We start from the raw sequence: 14,417 nt of genomic DNA on the forward strand, positions 1-14,417 counted from the left end.
GACCCTCGGGCTCCGGAAACACAAGGGAAAAAAGGCTAGGTGAGGCAAAAGTAAAACCAAGGTTGGGCCTTGCTGGAGGAGTTTTATTCAAAGCGAACTGTCAAGGGGTTCCCATAACACCCGACCGTGTAAGGAACGCAAAATCAAGGAACATAACACTGGTATGACAGAAACTAGGACGACAAGAGTGGAACAGAACACCAGGCATAAGGCCGAGCCTTCCACCCTTTACCAAGTATATAGATGCATCAATTAAATAAGAGTTATTTTGATAACCAAACAATAATCCATGTTCCAACATCGAACAAACTCCGTCTTCACCTGCAACTAGCAACGCTATAAGAGGGGCTGAGCAAAGTGGTAACATAGCCAAACAACGGTTTGCTAGGAAAGGTGGGTTAGAGGCTTGTCATGACAATATGGGAGGCATGTTATAGCAAGTGGTATGTATCGCCACATAGCAATAGAGCGAGCAACTAGCAAGCAAAGATAGAAGTGATTTCGAGGGTATGGTCATCTTGCCTGAGATCTCGCAAGGAAAAAGAACGAGTCCATGAAGAAGACAAACAGACGTAGTCGAACGGATCCTCACAAACGCGACGTTATCGGAACTAACACGAAGAAGCAACACCGGAAAGAAGCAAACAACATAGTAAACAACCATCACATAATCAACATGGCTTGATGAACAACCAAGTATGATGCATCTCCGGTTTAATGAAGCATGGCATGGCAAAGTGCACAAATAAAACTACAAGTTAAGTGGAGCTCAATATGCAACGAGTTGCATATAGACGGAACACCACATGACTTACTTAGTTCTCTCTCATTTAAGTACCCAACAATATGAAATGTTGATTAACATGGCAAGAGGTGAAGCATAATAAAACTACCTATCTAGGCAAATTTAAATGAGGCCGAAACAACAAACAACAAGTCTGGAAAATCCTCATGTGCATATTTTAGGTTTGGTACTGTTCTGCCCTAAAGTATATTTTATAGTTGTTAAACATGCAAGAAAAGTGCACCATGATAATATATGCATTTTTCTACCCCATTTACATATAAAGTTTATTTAAAACTGAGCTACGGTTATTTAGTTATGAATTAAAGAATTTTAATATGGCATATAAGAAAAATAATGCAAACAACAGTTTAAACATGTCAAACATGATTATTAAACTAGATGAAATTCTAGTCAAGTTTCATATATAATTTATTTACATCCGATGCACGGTTGGTGAATTATGAAATGCATGAACATGAGGGACCTAGCTGTAAATATGCAATGCACTGGTTAAATAGGAAATTCGCTAAAAGAAAAAAATAGAAGCGGGCTGAATCAGGGACAAGCCCAATAGCGCACAGAAGGCTGGAGGGGTCTGCTCAAATCTCTCCAGGGAGCTGGGCCTTGGCGCCTGTGCTGGGCCGGCCTTGGTGGATCGAACGAGGAGATGGTGGGGACGCGGTCAACGCAGGCGCTGGGCTTGGCTCCTGGTCGTCTCCTCGTATGGAGGCAGAGCAACGGCGACATAGGGGTGGAAGCAGAGGCGCGATACAAGGACAGGGACCAGCGGGCGCGGCGGATATGGGTAGTACGAGGGTCGGGGCGCTGGTTCCTGGCGACGAGGAACTCCGACGATGGCACTGCTCGAAGATGAGGGCGAGGCCATGTGCGGCAGCGGTTCCCTATGGAAGAAAAACAAGGAGGAGACATTTAGAGAAGAAGATTGCAGAGAAGGAGAAAGAATCAGGGCACGACCTTGGCGCTGGTCTTGGTCGCCGGCGACGGGGTCCTTGCAGGTGCGGGCGGTGGACGCAGAAGCTTCGGCGGTGGCGCTCGCCGGGGCGGTGCCTAAGATGGCATGGGAGCGAGGTCGCTCGGGCCTACACTGGAGCAGTGGGAGCTCATGGACAGAGCCCTCCTGCTCGGGTGCGAGCATGAGAGGAAGGCAGAGGGCGGCGTAGGAGCTCCAAGAGTTCAGGTTCCTCGCTCGGGCACACTCTACACAGGTGGGGCTCGGCGCTTGCATCGGGACAGGTCAGTGGAGACGAATTGGGAGGTAGCTGGATTGGATCTGAGGGAGAAGGTGGTTGGCCGGTTGGTGAAAAAGAGGAGGTCAACTGGATGAGATCCCGATGGAACTAGGAGGTGGCGGCGGGATGGATGGAATGGACGGGGCAACCTAGGGTTAGACTATATATATACCGGATGAAATTAGGTTAGGGGCTAACTCGTCCCTCTGGTTAGAATCGGGCAGTCGAGAACAATAGACTAGGAAGTCCAAAAAGAAAAACGGAGATGTTCTGTAGATGTTAGGGGATGATCCGGACCCATCGGTGACAACTGACCGGGTCGGGTTCAGTGAAGTTTCGGACACGCGCGAGGGGTCAATACACTGTGCAAAGAGGGGTTAGGCGAACGAGGTAAGTGTGGATTGTGGAGAGCGGGTTGGTCTGAGAGAAGAGGGGAGAGATGGAGCCCGGCACGATTTCCGGAGACCGAAAACGTCCGATGAAAAGACCATCTATACTACCGCTATAGTTATCCGTTGGGGCATCAAACAGACTCCAAATATGATGAAACTTGACAGGCCGTCTATCTACACTAAAATAAGACCACACGCCAACTTTCATCCCATTACGAGAACATTTTCCGGCCACCTATAAAATAATATTTCGGATGTGCCGCGGGCGCGTGCACGTGTGTCTGGGCTCAGAACGGGCAACGAAAAGAACTGAGAAACTCGGACGAATGCAAGTTTTGAAAACATGATGATGCAATGCGAATGATGACATGATGAAATGCAACACGCAAGCAAATGACATGGCAACAACGGCGAATAACTGAAAGACACCTGGCACATCGGTCTCGGGGCGTCACACTCTCTGTTCTTCTTTTGGGTTTGTGATTATGGTTTCTTTTCTTTTATTTCTATTTGACAGTTTCTTAATGGACGCTGGAGCACCGGCCGAGGTGATGTCTATGGCTCTAGCCAAAATCATCGAGGCTCATGGTACGAAGAAGCGCAAACACCCCGCCGAGACTACCACAGACAAGCTCAAAGCCATTGCCCTGTCCAAGCCCCCCTCTCCGGGATCCCTCATTAAGCAAGTCCAGGTAATATCTCATCTTGACGATCTTTTTCTCGATCTTGATCATGTTTTTTCATCTAACACGCAATACTAGTACTAGTAGTACAACTTTCTGGGTGATCTTGCATGTGATTTTTGTGTGCCAAATGACGGTTCTAAATTCTTCTTTTGACCAAAACATGCGAGAGGTTGACACCGATTTCTTATAGATTACTTTCAACTGTAGTACTTTATGAACATCAATGCTACCTTTGAAGAGGGTATATTTGCCTTAGTAACTTGTGTTATGGATATTGCAAGTAATCCCTCCTCTCATGCCTTTGAAGACATGTTCTAGTGTCTTTGTTCACTCATTTCTGTGTGTATATGTAGTCATATATGGAGTATAATATCGAAAATCATCTTATATTTCTGAACGGAGGTAGTAATAAATTATGGTTTCTGTTTGAATTATGGAGATGAAGTTCTCAAAGTCATGCCGTGTGAACTGGAAGACCTGAGAATGAGTTCTACTGCTAAACTATCCAGCTGATGTGTCCTTGTTCCCACATGTCCTGAACTAGTGTTTTCCTGTAGCATTGTTGTCAGACGTGTTCTCGAGGCTGTACTTGACCACAACAATTTCCTGGTTGTGCCTTTGATTACGAAGGGTGTGGTTCTTGTAAAGCTTCCCAACAAATCTGATGCAGACTGTCTTCATCATCATGTTTATGAGGGGAAAGACCACTCTGTTAGGTTCTCCAAGGTTGACGAGATGGTGATGGTGCATGTAGACATCTCTCATGAAGTCCATGGCCTAGTCAGTTATGCGGGTTCATCCCGTAGGTCGATGGCCAGAAATAGTCTGCAGAGTTTAATTAGTGCAACTTTGCTTGTCTATATTAAGTACTATTGTTCAGTACTTGATTTGTGTTTGTGAACCCTGTATTGTTTATTAGTACTACCGCTTTTGGTGTGCGGTCAGTCCTGAGAACGGTCTATGTTAATGTCTGTCCACTCAATTCACTCTGTATATTTTGAAGTGTCCATATCATCTTTTTGTGAGTATGGTTTATCAATTATGGTTACACTCCAATATCTATATGCATTGCAGGGTTTATCGTGCCCACCAGGATTTCCAGTCCCATGGATGTTCGTCCCATATGATTTTTCACGACCTTTGGACTGTCCTGCTTGTGGGAGTAGGCGGGGCCCCTGCATGCCACCCGTAGTTTGATGATCAATCTTATGTTTAGTACTTCAACATAGTGATTTCCTGGTAAGGATTCACTGTGTCACATCAAGTAAATCTTATTGATTTACTGTCTAAATCTTATTGATTTAATGTCATGTTTTCTTTCTTTTCCTGCAATTTTATGATGCAATTTTTGCCATGTGACATTCATCATAGAATAAACCGTTTGGTTTGCTCTACGATGGTTATTTTTGCAGGTTTCACTTCTTATATCGTGTCAGTAACGAAGGCACTGTCCATCACTTATATTACTGGAAAAAATAGGATCAGTCTGTTGTCTGAGTACAAGCTGAATCCCTATGATGAACTGCAGTTTGGTTTAACAAAAATGCCACAATTAGTCCTTCTCACATTTAAAAGAAATGAAGAAAAAAATTGGATCAAGGTCACGGAACCTAGTCAAGTTAGAAAGCTGATCATAGTAGACCAGACACGATCGCCGCTGTCTCGCACATCGGTACCACCTTCAACAACAGATCGAGAACCGACAGTTGCTCTAGCACTGACAGCCGCAGCAGCTCAGTCTGATCCAACTGAGGATTGGGCACCGACCACGTCAGCAGATCAGGCTGATCTACCGGAGGATTGGGCATCGACACCGGCACCTGCTCCGACACCGGCACCAGCTCTACAAGGAGCACCATCTCCGATAGCAGCAGTGGCTTCGGCACCTGCACCAACACTTGCACTTGCATCTGCTCCGGCCCGTGCAGCGGCAACCGAACGAGCAGTTGCACCGGCAACAGACTGGGATGTAGTTCGCACTTCATATACCAAACTCATTACAAAATCTGACATGTCCACCTTCTTGGTAAGCATTGGCCGCCCAAGTGCTTCGTTCTTTTTTCTTTCCATGTTGTTTCGCTTGATTCACTGTGTTGATATAACTGTTTGGGTATGTCTTCTTGTTTCCAAACAGAGAATTCCTAGAGCAACGAGGGAGTCATTCAATAATCCAGGTGACAGCGGCCAAGTTTCTCTTACCATGCGCAGCCTTGGTGTGAATGAACCTGCTCAATATACCATAAGTACAAAGGATGGTCGCATGAGGATTGATGCTAAAAGATGGTCAAGATTCAAATCTAAATCATATCTTGCCGTAGGGGATGATCTCAAAATCGAACTTTCTCAGCAAGGAGAGCTATTCCAAATCAACTTTGAAATTCTTCAGTAGCAGCACGCAACTGCCGAACTGATCTATCCCCCGAGACATTTTCATGTAATAATATGGCATGGTGAAACATGTGTCCTGTGTGTATAGGTAATACGACAGTATTATTTATCACATGGTATATCGTTGATAGAATTGCAACTCTCATTGCTGGTTAGGAACTGTCGTTCGATTTCATTCCAACAACTGCCGTGCTTTATTCAATTTTGTGTATTCGCCTTGCGACAGCATCTAAAACTAGCGCCGTACCGATTGCTCGCAATATGAAAAGCGTTGAGGTAGAACACATGGGCCCCCGAACATGCAGGGTGGGCCTGCGGCCCAAAGTCTAGAACCGTGAACCTGTCTGAGTATTATATTCTTAGCTGAACCCCCATAATGCCCGTGCATTGCACGTAACATCAAGATGCATTTGTATGAGTATTTTATCTTGTGAGAGAAAAGGATGAACGAGGGAAGCCCTTCTTTGCAAATGTGGAGAGGTGTGTGGGTACCTTTTTGCAAAATTACCATAGTTTCCTTCCTATCCGTTAGATATAAATTGACGGCCCATATTCCAGGATGGCAGGCACACCATCATCACCAACTCCTCTATACCGTGTTAAAAACAACTCTATTTTTTATAATTATATATGTTATATATATTCCCCTTGATTTTTCTTATGTATAAAGTTGTGATATAAAAGATTTGTATATTTCTGTACAGAGGAAGTATCTCTTTGTCAAAAATATATTTATGTGTAACTCGTTACTCCTGTCTTTCTACTTCCTTTCATTGATATGTGGGGCATCCGGCAACGGGGTTCATGTGCCATATGCACAAATTAGAGTGCACAACTGCATGGTAGACACACCCCGGTCGTAGCGCCGCAGTAATGCCCAATGCGCCGTCATATCACACCCCCCTTTCTAGCTTTAGCAGTAAGCTGGACGGACGAAGCGACAATATTTCACTTGGCCTGAATCCCCTTCTCCCTCGTTTGCTTGTTCCGAGAAAACACTTTCTCGGAGATTGCATAGGGTTTTCTCATGGAGAACCAGGTACGAATTCTTCACCCATCCCTGATAAATCCAAGTCCCTTGGTCGCGGGTAATCCGAGGATGGCAGCCGCAGCTGTTGATGCATTTTTCTTCCTACTGAATATAGTGTGTTCCATTTGCAGTGCCCAAAGTGCAAGGACCCTACAGGTTTCTGCGCCCTCGGCGAGACGCCACACTTGTTCCTTGTCGTCCTAGCACATGATTTTAAAACGCGCACAGTATGTTCCTAGAATCCTCTTTTCTATCCGGGAGGGTGGGTTTCTTTGAACATGTTGTCGACTAATTTGGAAATTTGGATTTCTATATTTGGATAAAAGGTACTACCAGTACGATGGTCAACACTGACGTGAAGGAGGAAGTTATTTCTAGATTTGGATAGGGAATACATTGTGTTCTCATATTATTTTTCCTGCAGTGCATTATTTGCTCTGCCAGAACACATGTACTCAAGATGCTTGGCCTTGCCATAACTGAATACACCAGTTTAATGGTCACAGTGAAGACAAGCCATGGATATAAGTTCCAAGTTGGGTTCATGAACCAAGAAGATCGCTGCTTTTTTTATGGCCGAACTTTGATAAACTTTCTCAAGTGTTATGAACTGAAAGTTGGCGCACGAAATAGCAGAACCTGGTCTCATCTTCACTGCGATCTTCCACCCCGACGTCGTTCCAATTGTTCATCCATGTTAGTTTTGTATCTGGTTCTTGCTTGTTGCCTTGATTACTTCTTAGTCCACCTATTATGTCTAACTAATCACAATTTAACATTAGATGTAGCAACGAATCTCTCACGAAGATCCTACTTCTAACTAATATTTTCTTATAATTGGTGGCACATGTTGGTTTTTTCAGAGTTAAGCAGGCTGCTCATTTGATATTCTATAACAACTCGGTTGTTACTGACGGCACTGAAGTTGACTGGGACAACATCCAAAAGTTCCTACACTTTATTGATCGTCTTGAGGTCCTTGTGGGACATTTCAATGGTGGAAGGCCACATGGGATATGTGTGCCACTGCTGCACTCGTTGAATAGGTCCAACTATGTCGAGAAACTTATGGTACAAGCTATTTTCTATTATATATGTTGTTCATAAACTATTGCTTATACACAGTTTTATAGTTGTGATCTTCTTGAAACAGAAACTGCACAGTTCTATTGTTCCTATACAGATGCCTGACCATGGTCGGGTCAAACTTGCGCTTGGTCACAACATGATGTTTATGTCGACCTACTCCCCTTGGAGGTGAAAAGATACTTATTCATGGGTGGTCTCAAATAATGAAGGCCCGTCCATCTTGGAGAATAGGATAGAAGATTATGTTCCTGCTTTTCCATGGCTCCAAAGCGAATATCTTGTTTATTGACCACATTGTGAGATGAAGCCACTTTCAGAAGGTTGTGGATGCCCAGGGTGGCGCTTGGGCCTTGTCCTAGGGCTTGGCGGCCTCACCCTTGGTTAACTTTAGGCAAAGTAGCACTGTTCAAGGCGTGCTTTGTACGGTTGAACCTGTATAAGTACTCATACTGCTTTCAGCTATGGTTGTTAAGTGCCCTGCTGGTTTCAGTTAAGGTTGTTAAGTACTCCTGCTGCTTTTACTGTCTGTCGTATTTCTTCAGTCTTGTCTTCCTTCAGCCGCCAAAACCAAACCAGCGTCGGCGGGGCCGCCTGCTTCCGCCTCCCACGGCTGGCTGCGCCTCAGTGCATGCATCGCCGCCCCACCGTCTCCTAAATCGTTAACGCCGACGTCCGAGGCCTCGCCGTCGTCCTCCACAAGCTTTGGTGCGCTCACCGTGGCACCGCCCTCTCGCGTTGTCAACATGGTCCACAAACAACAGGAATCGGCAGAAGTACATGGAGAGGATGATAGTAGGGGCCCACCATGTGAGTGTATGGAAAAACAAAATGCTTCCTCTTAGTGTTTTCCTAACAATTGGGACCCATGACATTGTGAGCGTATATAGTCAATAGACAAGATAACAACACAAGATCGGCTGACACCTGGGACGTAGTTGCTCGAGCAGTATTTTTTTTTGTTATTGTTGAGATGGAGCAGGGTTTGAACTGGGTTGTGGCCCGTCTAGCCCAGGCTTATATTTTATGTTCACCATGTGACCAACCCAGCTATTTTTTCTTTGTGAAAATGAGCCCAGTTTATTTTTTCTGAAGAATACCCAATACAGGCCTACTTATTTTTCTACGTCCTGATGGGCTGTAACTCTTTCAAGACGCCTGCAAATCTAGAAAGTAATATGAAATGGGTTGTAAATATAAAAACAGATAACAAATTGGCAATTACTTTATAATTTCTAAATTTTTTTCACATTTTCAGATTCCTATTTCAGTGGGCATTAACCTAATTTAAATATATCTTCAAAGTAGTTTAAATCTGGCTCGACATTCAGTATTAAAAATAGTTTGGAACCCATAGAAATATGCGAAATTGGCCCTGGCCAACCAAAAAACGGACTGCAATAAATTGCATAAGAAGTCGCAATGACCTATATATAAATTATTAAAAAAGAGCGAATGGTCTGACTTGTGGGCCTATTAAGTTGACACGTATGCAAGATTTTTTTAGATATTATATACGTCAACAACTGTTGGATGTCAATCCAACGGCCATCGTGTTTCTTCAATCTCTGATCTTCTTGCTCCAGCCGCCAAATCCAGCGCCGGCGTGACCGCCTGCTCTCGCCTCCCGTGGCCGGCTGTGCCGCCGCGCTGGCCTCACCACCCTACTATACTCCCATCGCTGGCCTAGCCATCCCTCTACTCACCCACACCTGCTGTTATTCTCAGGTGACGGCAGACGAACCAGTAAACCCTCGTACATTCATACTCCCCTCCGCGTGGGAAGCAACTACCTAGTCTTCCCTGGCTCCGTGTCGTTCACTTCCTAGGTCTCGCCGTCGTCCACCGCCCTGGTGCTCTCGGCGCGGCCTGGTCAACATGGTCAATGATCGACATGCATCTGAAGTCGACTGTACATGGAGAGGCAGACAACTGGGTCCACGACCGCACGCAAGGAAATGCCTCCTTATTACGCGCAAAATAATGATTCCTCCACCTGACATCTGGGACCACCAAAAGGGCCTCTGTATTTCGTGAAAAAACGTTACCGCTGCTGACAGCTCGGACCCACAAGCTATATCTTCGCACGCAAGGAAGTGCCTCCTTATTACGCACAAGAAATGAATACTCCCCCTGCTAGCTGGGACCCAGTATAGTGGGTGGCTGACTTGTGGGCCTACTAAGTTGATGGGGACGGAGGTCTTTGTCAACTTAGTCAATATGCATGATTCTAGCTCCAGTGACCGTACGATGTCCATCCAACAGCCGTAGTGCTTCTTCAACCTCTGGTCTTCTTGCTCTAGCCGCCCAAACCAGCGTCGGTCGTGCCTCATGCTCCTGCCTCCCGTGGGCTGTTGCGATGCCGCGGAGGCCTCACCGCCCCCTACTACTCCCACTTCTGGCCAGGCCATCCCTCTACTCACCCACACCCCCTGTTATTCTGCGGCGATGGCAGCCTCACACCGCAGCAAACCAGTGAACCCTCGTACTCCTCTACGCGTGGGCATCCACTGCTGCGTCTTCCCCGGCTCCGCGTTGTCCCCTTCCTAGGCCTCGCCGTCATCCACCACCCTGGTGCTCTCGGCGCGGCATGGTCAATGTGGTCAAGGAACGACTTCCATCGGACATGGACTGTACGTGGAGAGGCTGACAGCTGGGTCCACGACCGCAGCAAGGAAGTGCCTCCTTATTACACGGAAAATAATGATTCCTCCAACTGACAGCAGGGACCCACCGGACGGGCAAATGTATTTCGCGAAAAAAATGTTTCCCCCTGACTGCCGGGACCTACCAGCGACATTTTTGCACGCAAGGAAGTGCGCCCGGGCAAAAAAAACGATCCGTCCCCTGACTGCTGGGACCCACCAACTACATCTTCGCACATAAGGAAGTGCCTGACAGTCGAGACCCACCTGGTCGAAGCGTACGTAGCGTTGTCATTCTGGTCGCGAACGTGTACGTACATACTGGTCCATGTAGAGGCGCACACGTAGCATGTACTTGTACGTACAACGCCCAGTGTGCTAGAAAGAAAATACGGCCACGTACGTACATAGGGGCAGGGTCTCGAACGCCAACTCGCGCATACGTATGGCCAGGGCTCGTGTAGATGGCTGGGTCAAAACGGAGAAACATCGTCGTCGTCGTGTTCATGGGGAGCCAACCGGCTAGGTCGGAGCAGAATGCATCGTCGTGTTCATTGGGAGCGCTTGGATGGAACAGCCGATGGAAACGAGGCCTGGCATACCGTAGAACGGAGGAAACTGCCTTGTGTTTGACCGGCCACGGTCGAAATGGGATCCTGTTCATCGGGAGGGGTCTGGCGTACCGCAAAATGGAGGAGACAAACCTCCTACAGTCGAAACGGGGGTCCTGTTCATCGGGAGGGGTGTGGCATACCGCAAAACGGAGGAAACGGACTTGTGCTGGAGCACTACGGTCAAAACGGGGGTCCTGTTCATCAGGAGGGGTGTGGCGTACCGCAAAACGGGACTCCATGGGATACTGTTCATCTCCACCGTCAACCCCCTCCAGCCTCCACGGGCTACTGTTCATCTACCATCGACCTCCTCCAGCCTCCACCCATGATTGTTCATCCACGGGCTCCTGTTCATCCAGCCTCCACCGCGTGCTACTCCACCGGCTACTGTTTAACCAACCCTCTCCACGGGCTCCTATTCAACCACCCCTCCACGGGCTACTGTTCATCCAGCCATCCATCGTCTACTGTTCATCCAGCCCTCCATGGGGTGGTCCTGTTCATCCAGCCCTCCACGGGGTCCTGTTCATCCAGCCCCAACCGGCTCGATCGATCAGTGTCCTGTTCATCTAGAGGCAACACCATGGGGTCCTGTTCATCCACCCCCACCGGGAACTGTTCATCAAAACCCCCCAGCAACGCTCACTGTTCATCCAGAGGCAGCATCGACCAGCTTCAGTTAGCAGCAGTAGTGAAGGAATCACTCGGGTTCAATAACGTAGCTAGTGCAATCGCTTGGGTTCAGTTAGAGCCCAACTCCTCGCACACACGCGCGTATGTGTACGAGAGAAACGCGCATCGCTCGGCCCCGACCACCTGCCGTAATCGGGAACTCCCCGAAATTTTCCTCGCCCTCGCTTCTACCATGGTTTTTTCCATCATGGACGGCCCAAAGAATGTCATGCAGCTGCATCTCCGGCCCGCACAGGACGAAAAGCCCATTTTCTGTCATGATTTTTTGTCATAGAAGTAGGAGCCCACCACATCTATGATGATACTGGGTTTTGTCACAATTATCATCATAGAAGTGTCATAAGTATGACAGAAAAAACTTTCATTCGGCCCAAAATATCAAGGATGTGTCTTTTTTGTAGTGATACTCGGCAATATCCTTCTCCATACATGTCCACCAGAATTGTTCTTTCAAATCCAAATACATCTTGGTTTTTCCGGGGTGAATCGAATATGGCGAGTCATGAGCTTCCTGAAGTATTAACTTCCTGATCTCTGCATTATTGGGTACATATACACGATCCTCAAACCATAAAGTTTCATGCTCATCCTCACGAAAACCCTTGGCTTTTCCTTTGCTCATTTTCTCCTTTATCTCCGCAATTTCTCTATCATCCTTGTGAGCTTCCTGAATCTTTCCCAATAACATAGACTGAACCTCCATTGCTGCAACAAAACCTCTTGGAACTATCTCCAAATGAAGTTCCTTGAGATCGTTGACAACTCCTGCGGTAATCCTCCCCTTACAAGGGTATTGGCATAACTCTTGCGGCTCAAAGCGTCTGCTACGACATTGGCCTTTCCTGGATGATAATGCAACTTCATATCATAATCCTTTATTAGCTCCAACCATCTCCTTTGCCTGAGATTCAACTCCTTCTGCGTGAAAATGTACTTCAAACTCTTGTGATCCGTGGACACATCACAACGGTTTCCAGTAAGAAAATGTCTCCAGGTCTTGAGCGCATGCACTACGGCTGCTAACTCCAAATCATGTGTGGCATTATTTAACTCATGAGGTCGAAGCTGATGTGACGCATATGAAACAACTCTTCCGTCTTGCATAAGTACAAATCCAAGTCCCAAGTGAGAATCGTCGCAATACACTTGGAAATCCTTGCGTATATCTGGAAGAATTAGCACCGGGGATGTAACCAAATGTTTCTTTAACTCCTGAAAACTGGCCTCACATTCCTCGGTCCATTTGAACTTGGTGTCCTTCTTTAACAACCCCGTCATGGGTTTCAAAATTTTGGAAAAATTCTCAATGAATCTCCTATAATATCCTGCGAGTCCCAGAAAACTACGGATCTCTCCAACTGAGGTGGGTGCCAACCACTCAGTGACAGACTGTACCTTGGTAGGGTCTACTGCTATATCTTCTCCTGATATAACATGTCCAAGAAATCCAACTTCCTTGAACCAAAATTCACATTTGCTGAACTTGGCATATAGTTGATGTTCTCTGAGCTTCTCGAGAACTAAACGCAAATGCTCCTTGTGTTCCTCTTCATTCTTCGAGTACATGAATATATCATCAATGAACACCACCACAAACTTATCCAAAAACTCCATGAACACCTTGTTCATTGTACTCATAAAATAAGCAGGGGCATTAGTCAATCCAAATGACTTGACCGTGTACTCATATAGCCCATACCTTGTGGTAAAAGCTGTCTTAGGTATATCCTGTTCTCGGATCTTCAACTGGCGGTATCCCGATCGAAGATCCATCTTGGAGACTACTTTTGCTCCCTGCAGCTGGTCAAACAGATCATTGATCATCGGTAGTGGGTACTTGTTCTTGATTGTCACCTCATTCAATGCTCGATAATAAACAACCATTCTTAAAGATCAATCTGTAACACCCCTAGCGTCATGCTACATTAATCCCCTGTTAATGGTTCCATGTCATCACATTACTGTTTCTAATCTTCACTTGATCCAAATCACCTTTCAAATTGAAATCCAACCTAAAGTCAAAAAAAATCATATTTGTCAGACATGAAATAAAAAATGTTCATCTTGTGGCAAATAATCATATGTTAATATTGGTGGTGGACCAACATTTTTGCAAGGTGTTTAAATGGCCTAAACCAATTGAAGTAGTGGCTAAAGCAACAGGTTAAATAGCTTTTTAATTTATAAATATTTCTACCTTTTTCAAAAGCCTCACAATTCTTTTTGTGGCATTGCACAATAATTCTGTGGAATTGTTTTAGCCAGTGGCATAATTTTGCTAAGTCATTAGTGGCTAAAAGAAAAGGCAAAAGCTGCTGGAAAAGAAAAAGAAAAAGAAAAGGAAAAGGAAAGAAGAAGGAGAGGGAAAGCCCCTGCCCCACTTGGGCTTCGGCCCACCCGAGCCAGCTGGCCCAGCAGGCTGGCCCACTCCCCCTCCCCGGTCGCCTTCTCCTGCTCCCCGAGCCATGTCGCTACAGGGTCTGGCTCCCGCTGAACCACCTCGCCGGCGATGATCCCCACCGCGAGAGGATAAGGTCGCCGCCCCGGACGCCTCGAGCCCTCCCCCTCACCTACCGCCACATCCACTCCCTTGGATGCCTCGCCATTTCCCCCTTCTCTTCTGGCATTCTGCAGTTCAGTCCACAGAAACTACCCCTTTTCATTGACACCGATGCATATGTAGTGTAGATCCTTGCTTACGAGTACTTTGGATGAGTAATCACGGTAGCTTTGCTCCCTCTTTTACCCTTTTCCATTCTTGTCAGATGATGCAACCAGATGATGGAGTCCAGGAGCCAGATGTCACCATCGATGATTACTTCTACACTGAGGGTGCCTACTACTGC

At 46.4% G+C, this 14,417-nt stretch overlaps 1 protein-coding gene across 1 annotated transcript; it reads right to left on the reverse strand.

Moving 5' to 3' along the window:
* Positions 1–894: 894 nt before the first annotated feature.
* LOC123058299 (uncharacterized) lies at positions 895–2,153 on the reverse strand. Its single transcript, XM_044481065.1, has 2 exons — positions 1,763–2,153; positions 895–1,689 (listed from the first exon to the last, which is right to left on the reverse strand). The coding sequence occupies exons 1-2, from the start codon at positions 2,031–2,033 to the stop codon at positions 1,343–1,345; spliced, it is 618 nt and encodes a 205-aa protein (XP_044337000.1). The 5' UTR covers positions 2,034–2,153; the 3' UTR covers positions 895–1,342.
* Positions 2,154–14,417: the final 12,264 nt, after the last annotated feature.

Source organism: Triticum aestivum, chromosome 3A (genome assembly GCF_018294505.1).
Source record: "Triticum aestivum cultivar Chinese Spring chromosome 3A, IWGSC CS RefSeq v2.1, whole genome shotgun sequence".
NCBI lineage: Eukaryota > Viridiplantae > Streptophyta > Magnoliopsida > Poales > Poaceae > Triticum > Triticum aestivum.

Bases quoted from the DNA above. Each gene is read 5' to 3' on its own strand.
- LOC123058299 (XM_044481065.1), bottom strand. From the start codon at position 2,033: ATGCAAGCGCCGAGCCCCACCTGTGTAGAGTGTGCCCGAGCGAGGAAC. The intron at 1,690-1,762 runs GTCGTGCCCTGA...TTTCTTCCATAG, and splicing joins CGACCAAGACCAGCGCCAAG to GGAACCGCTGCCGCACATGG.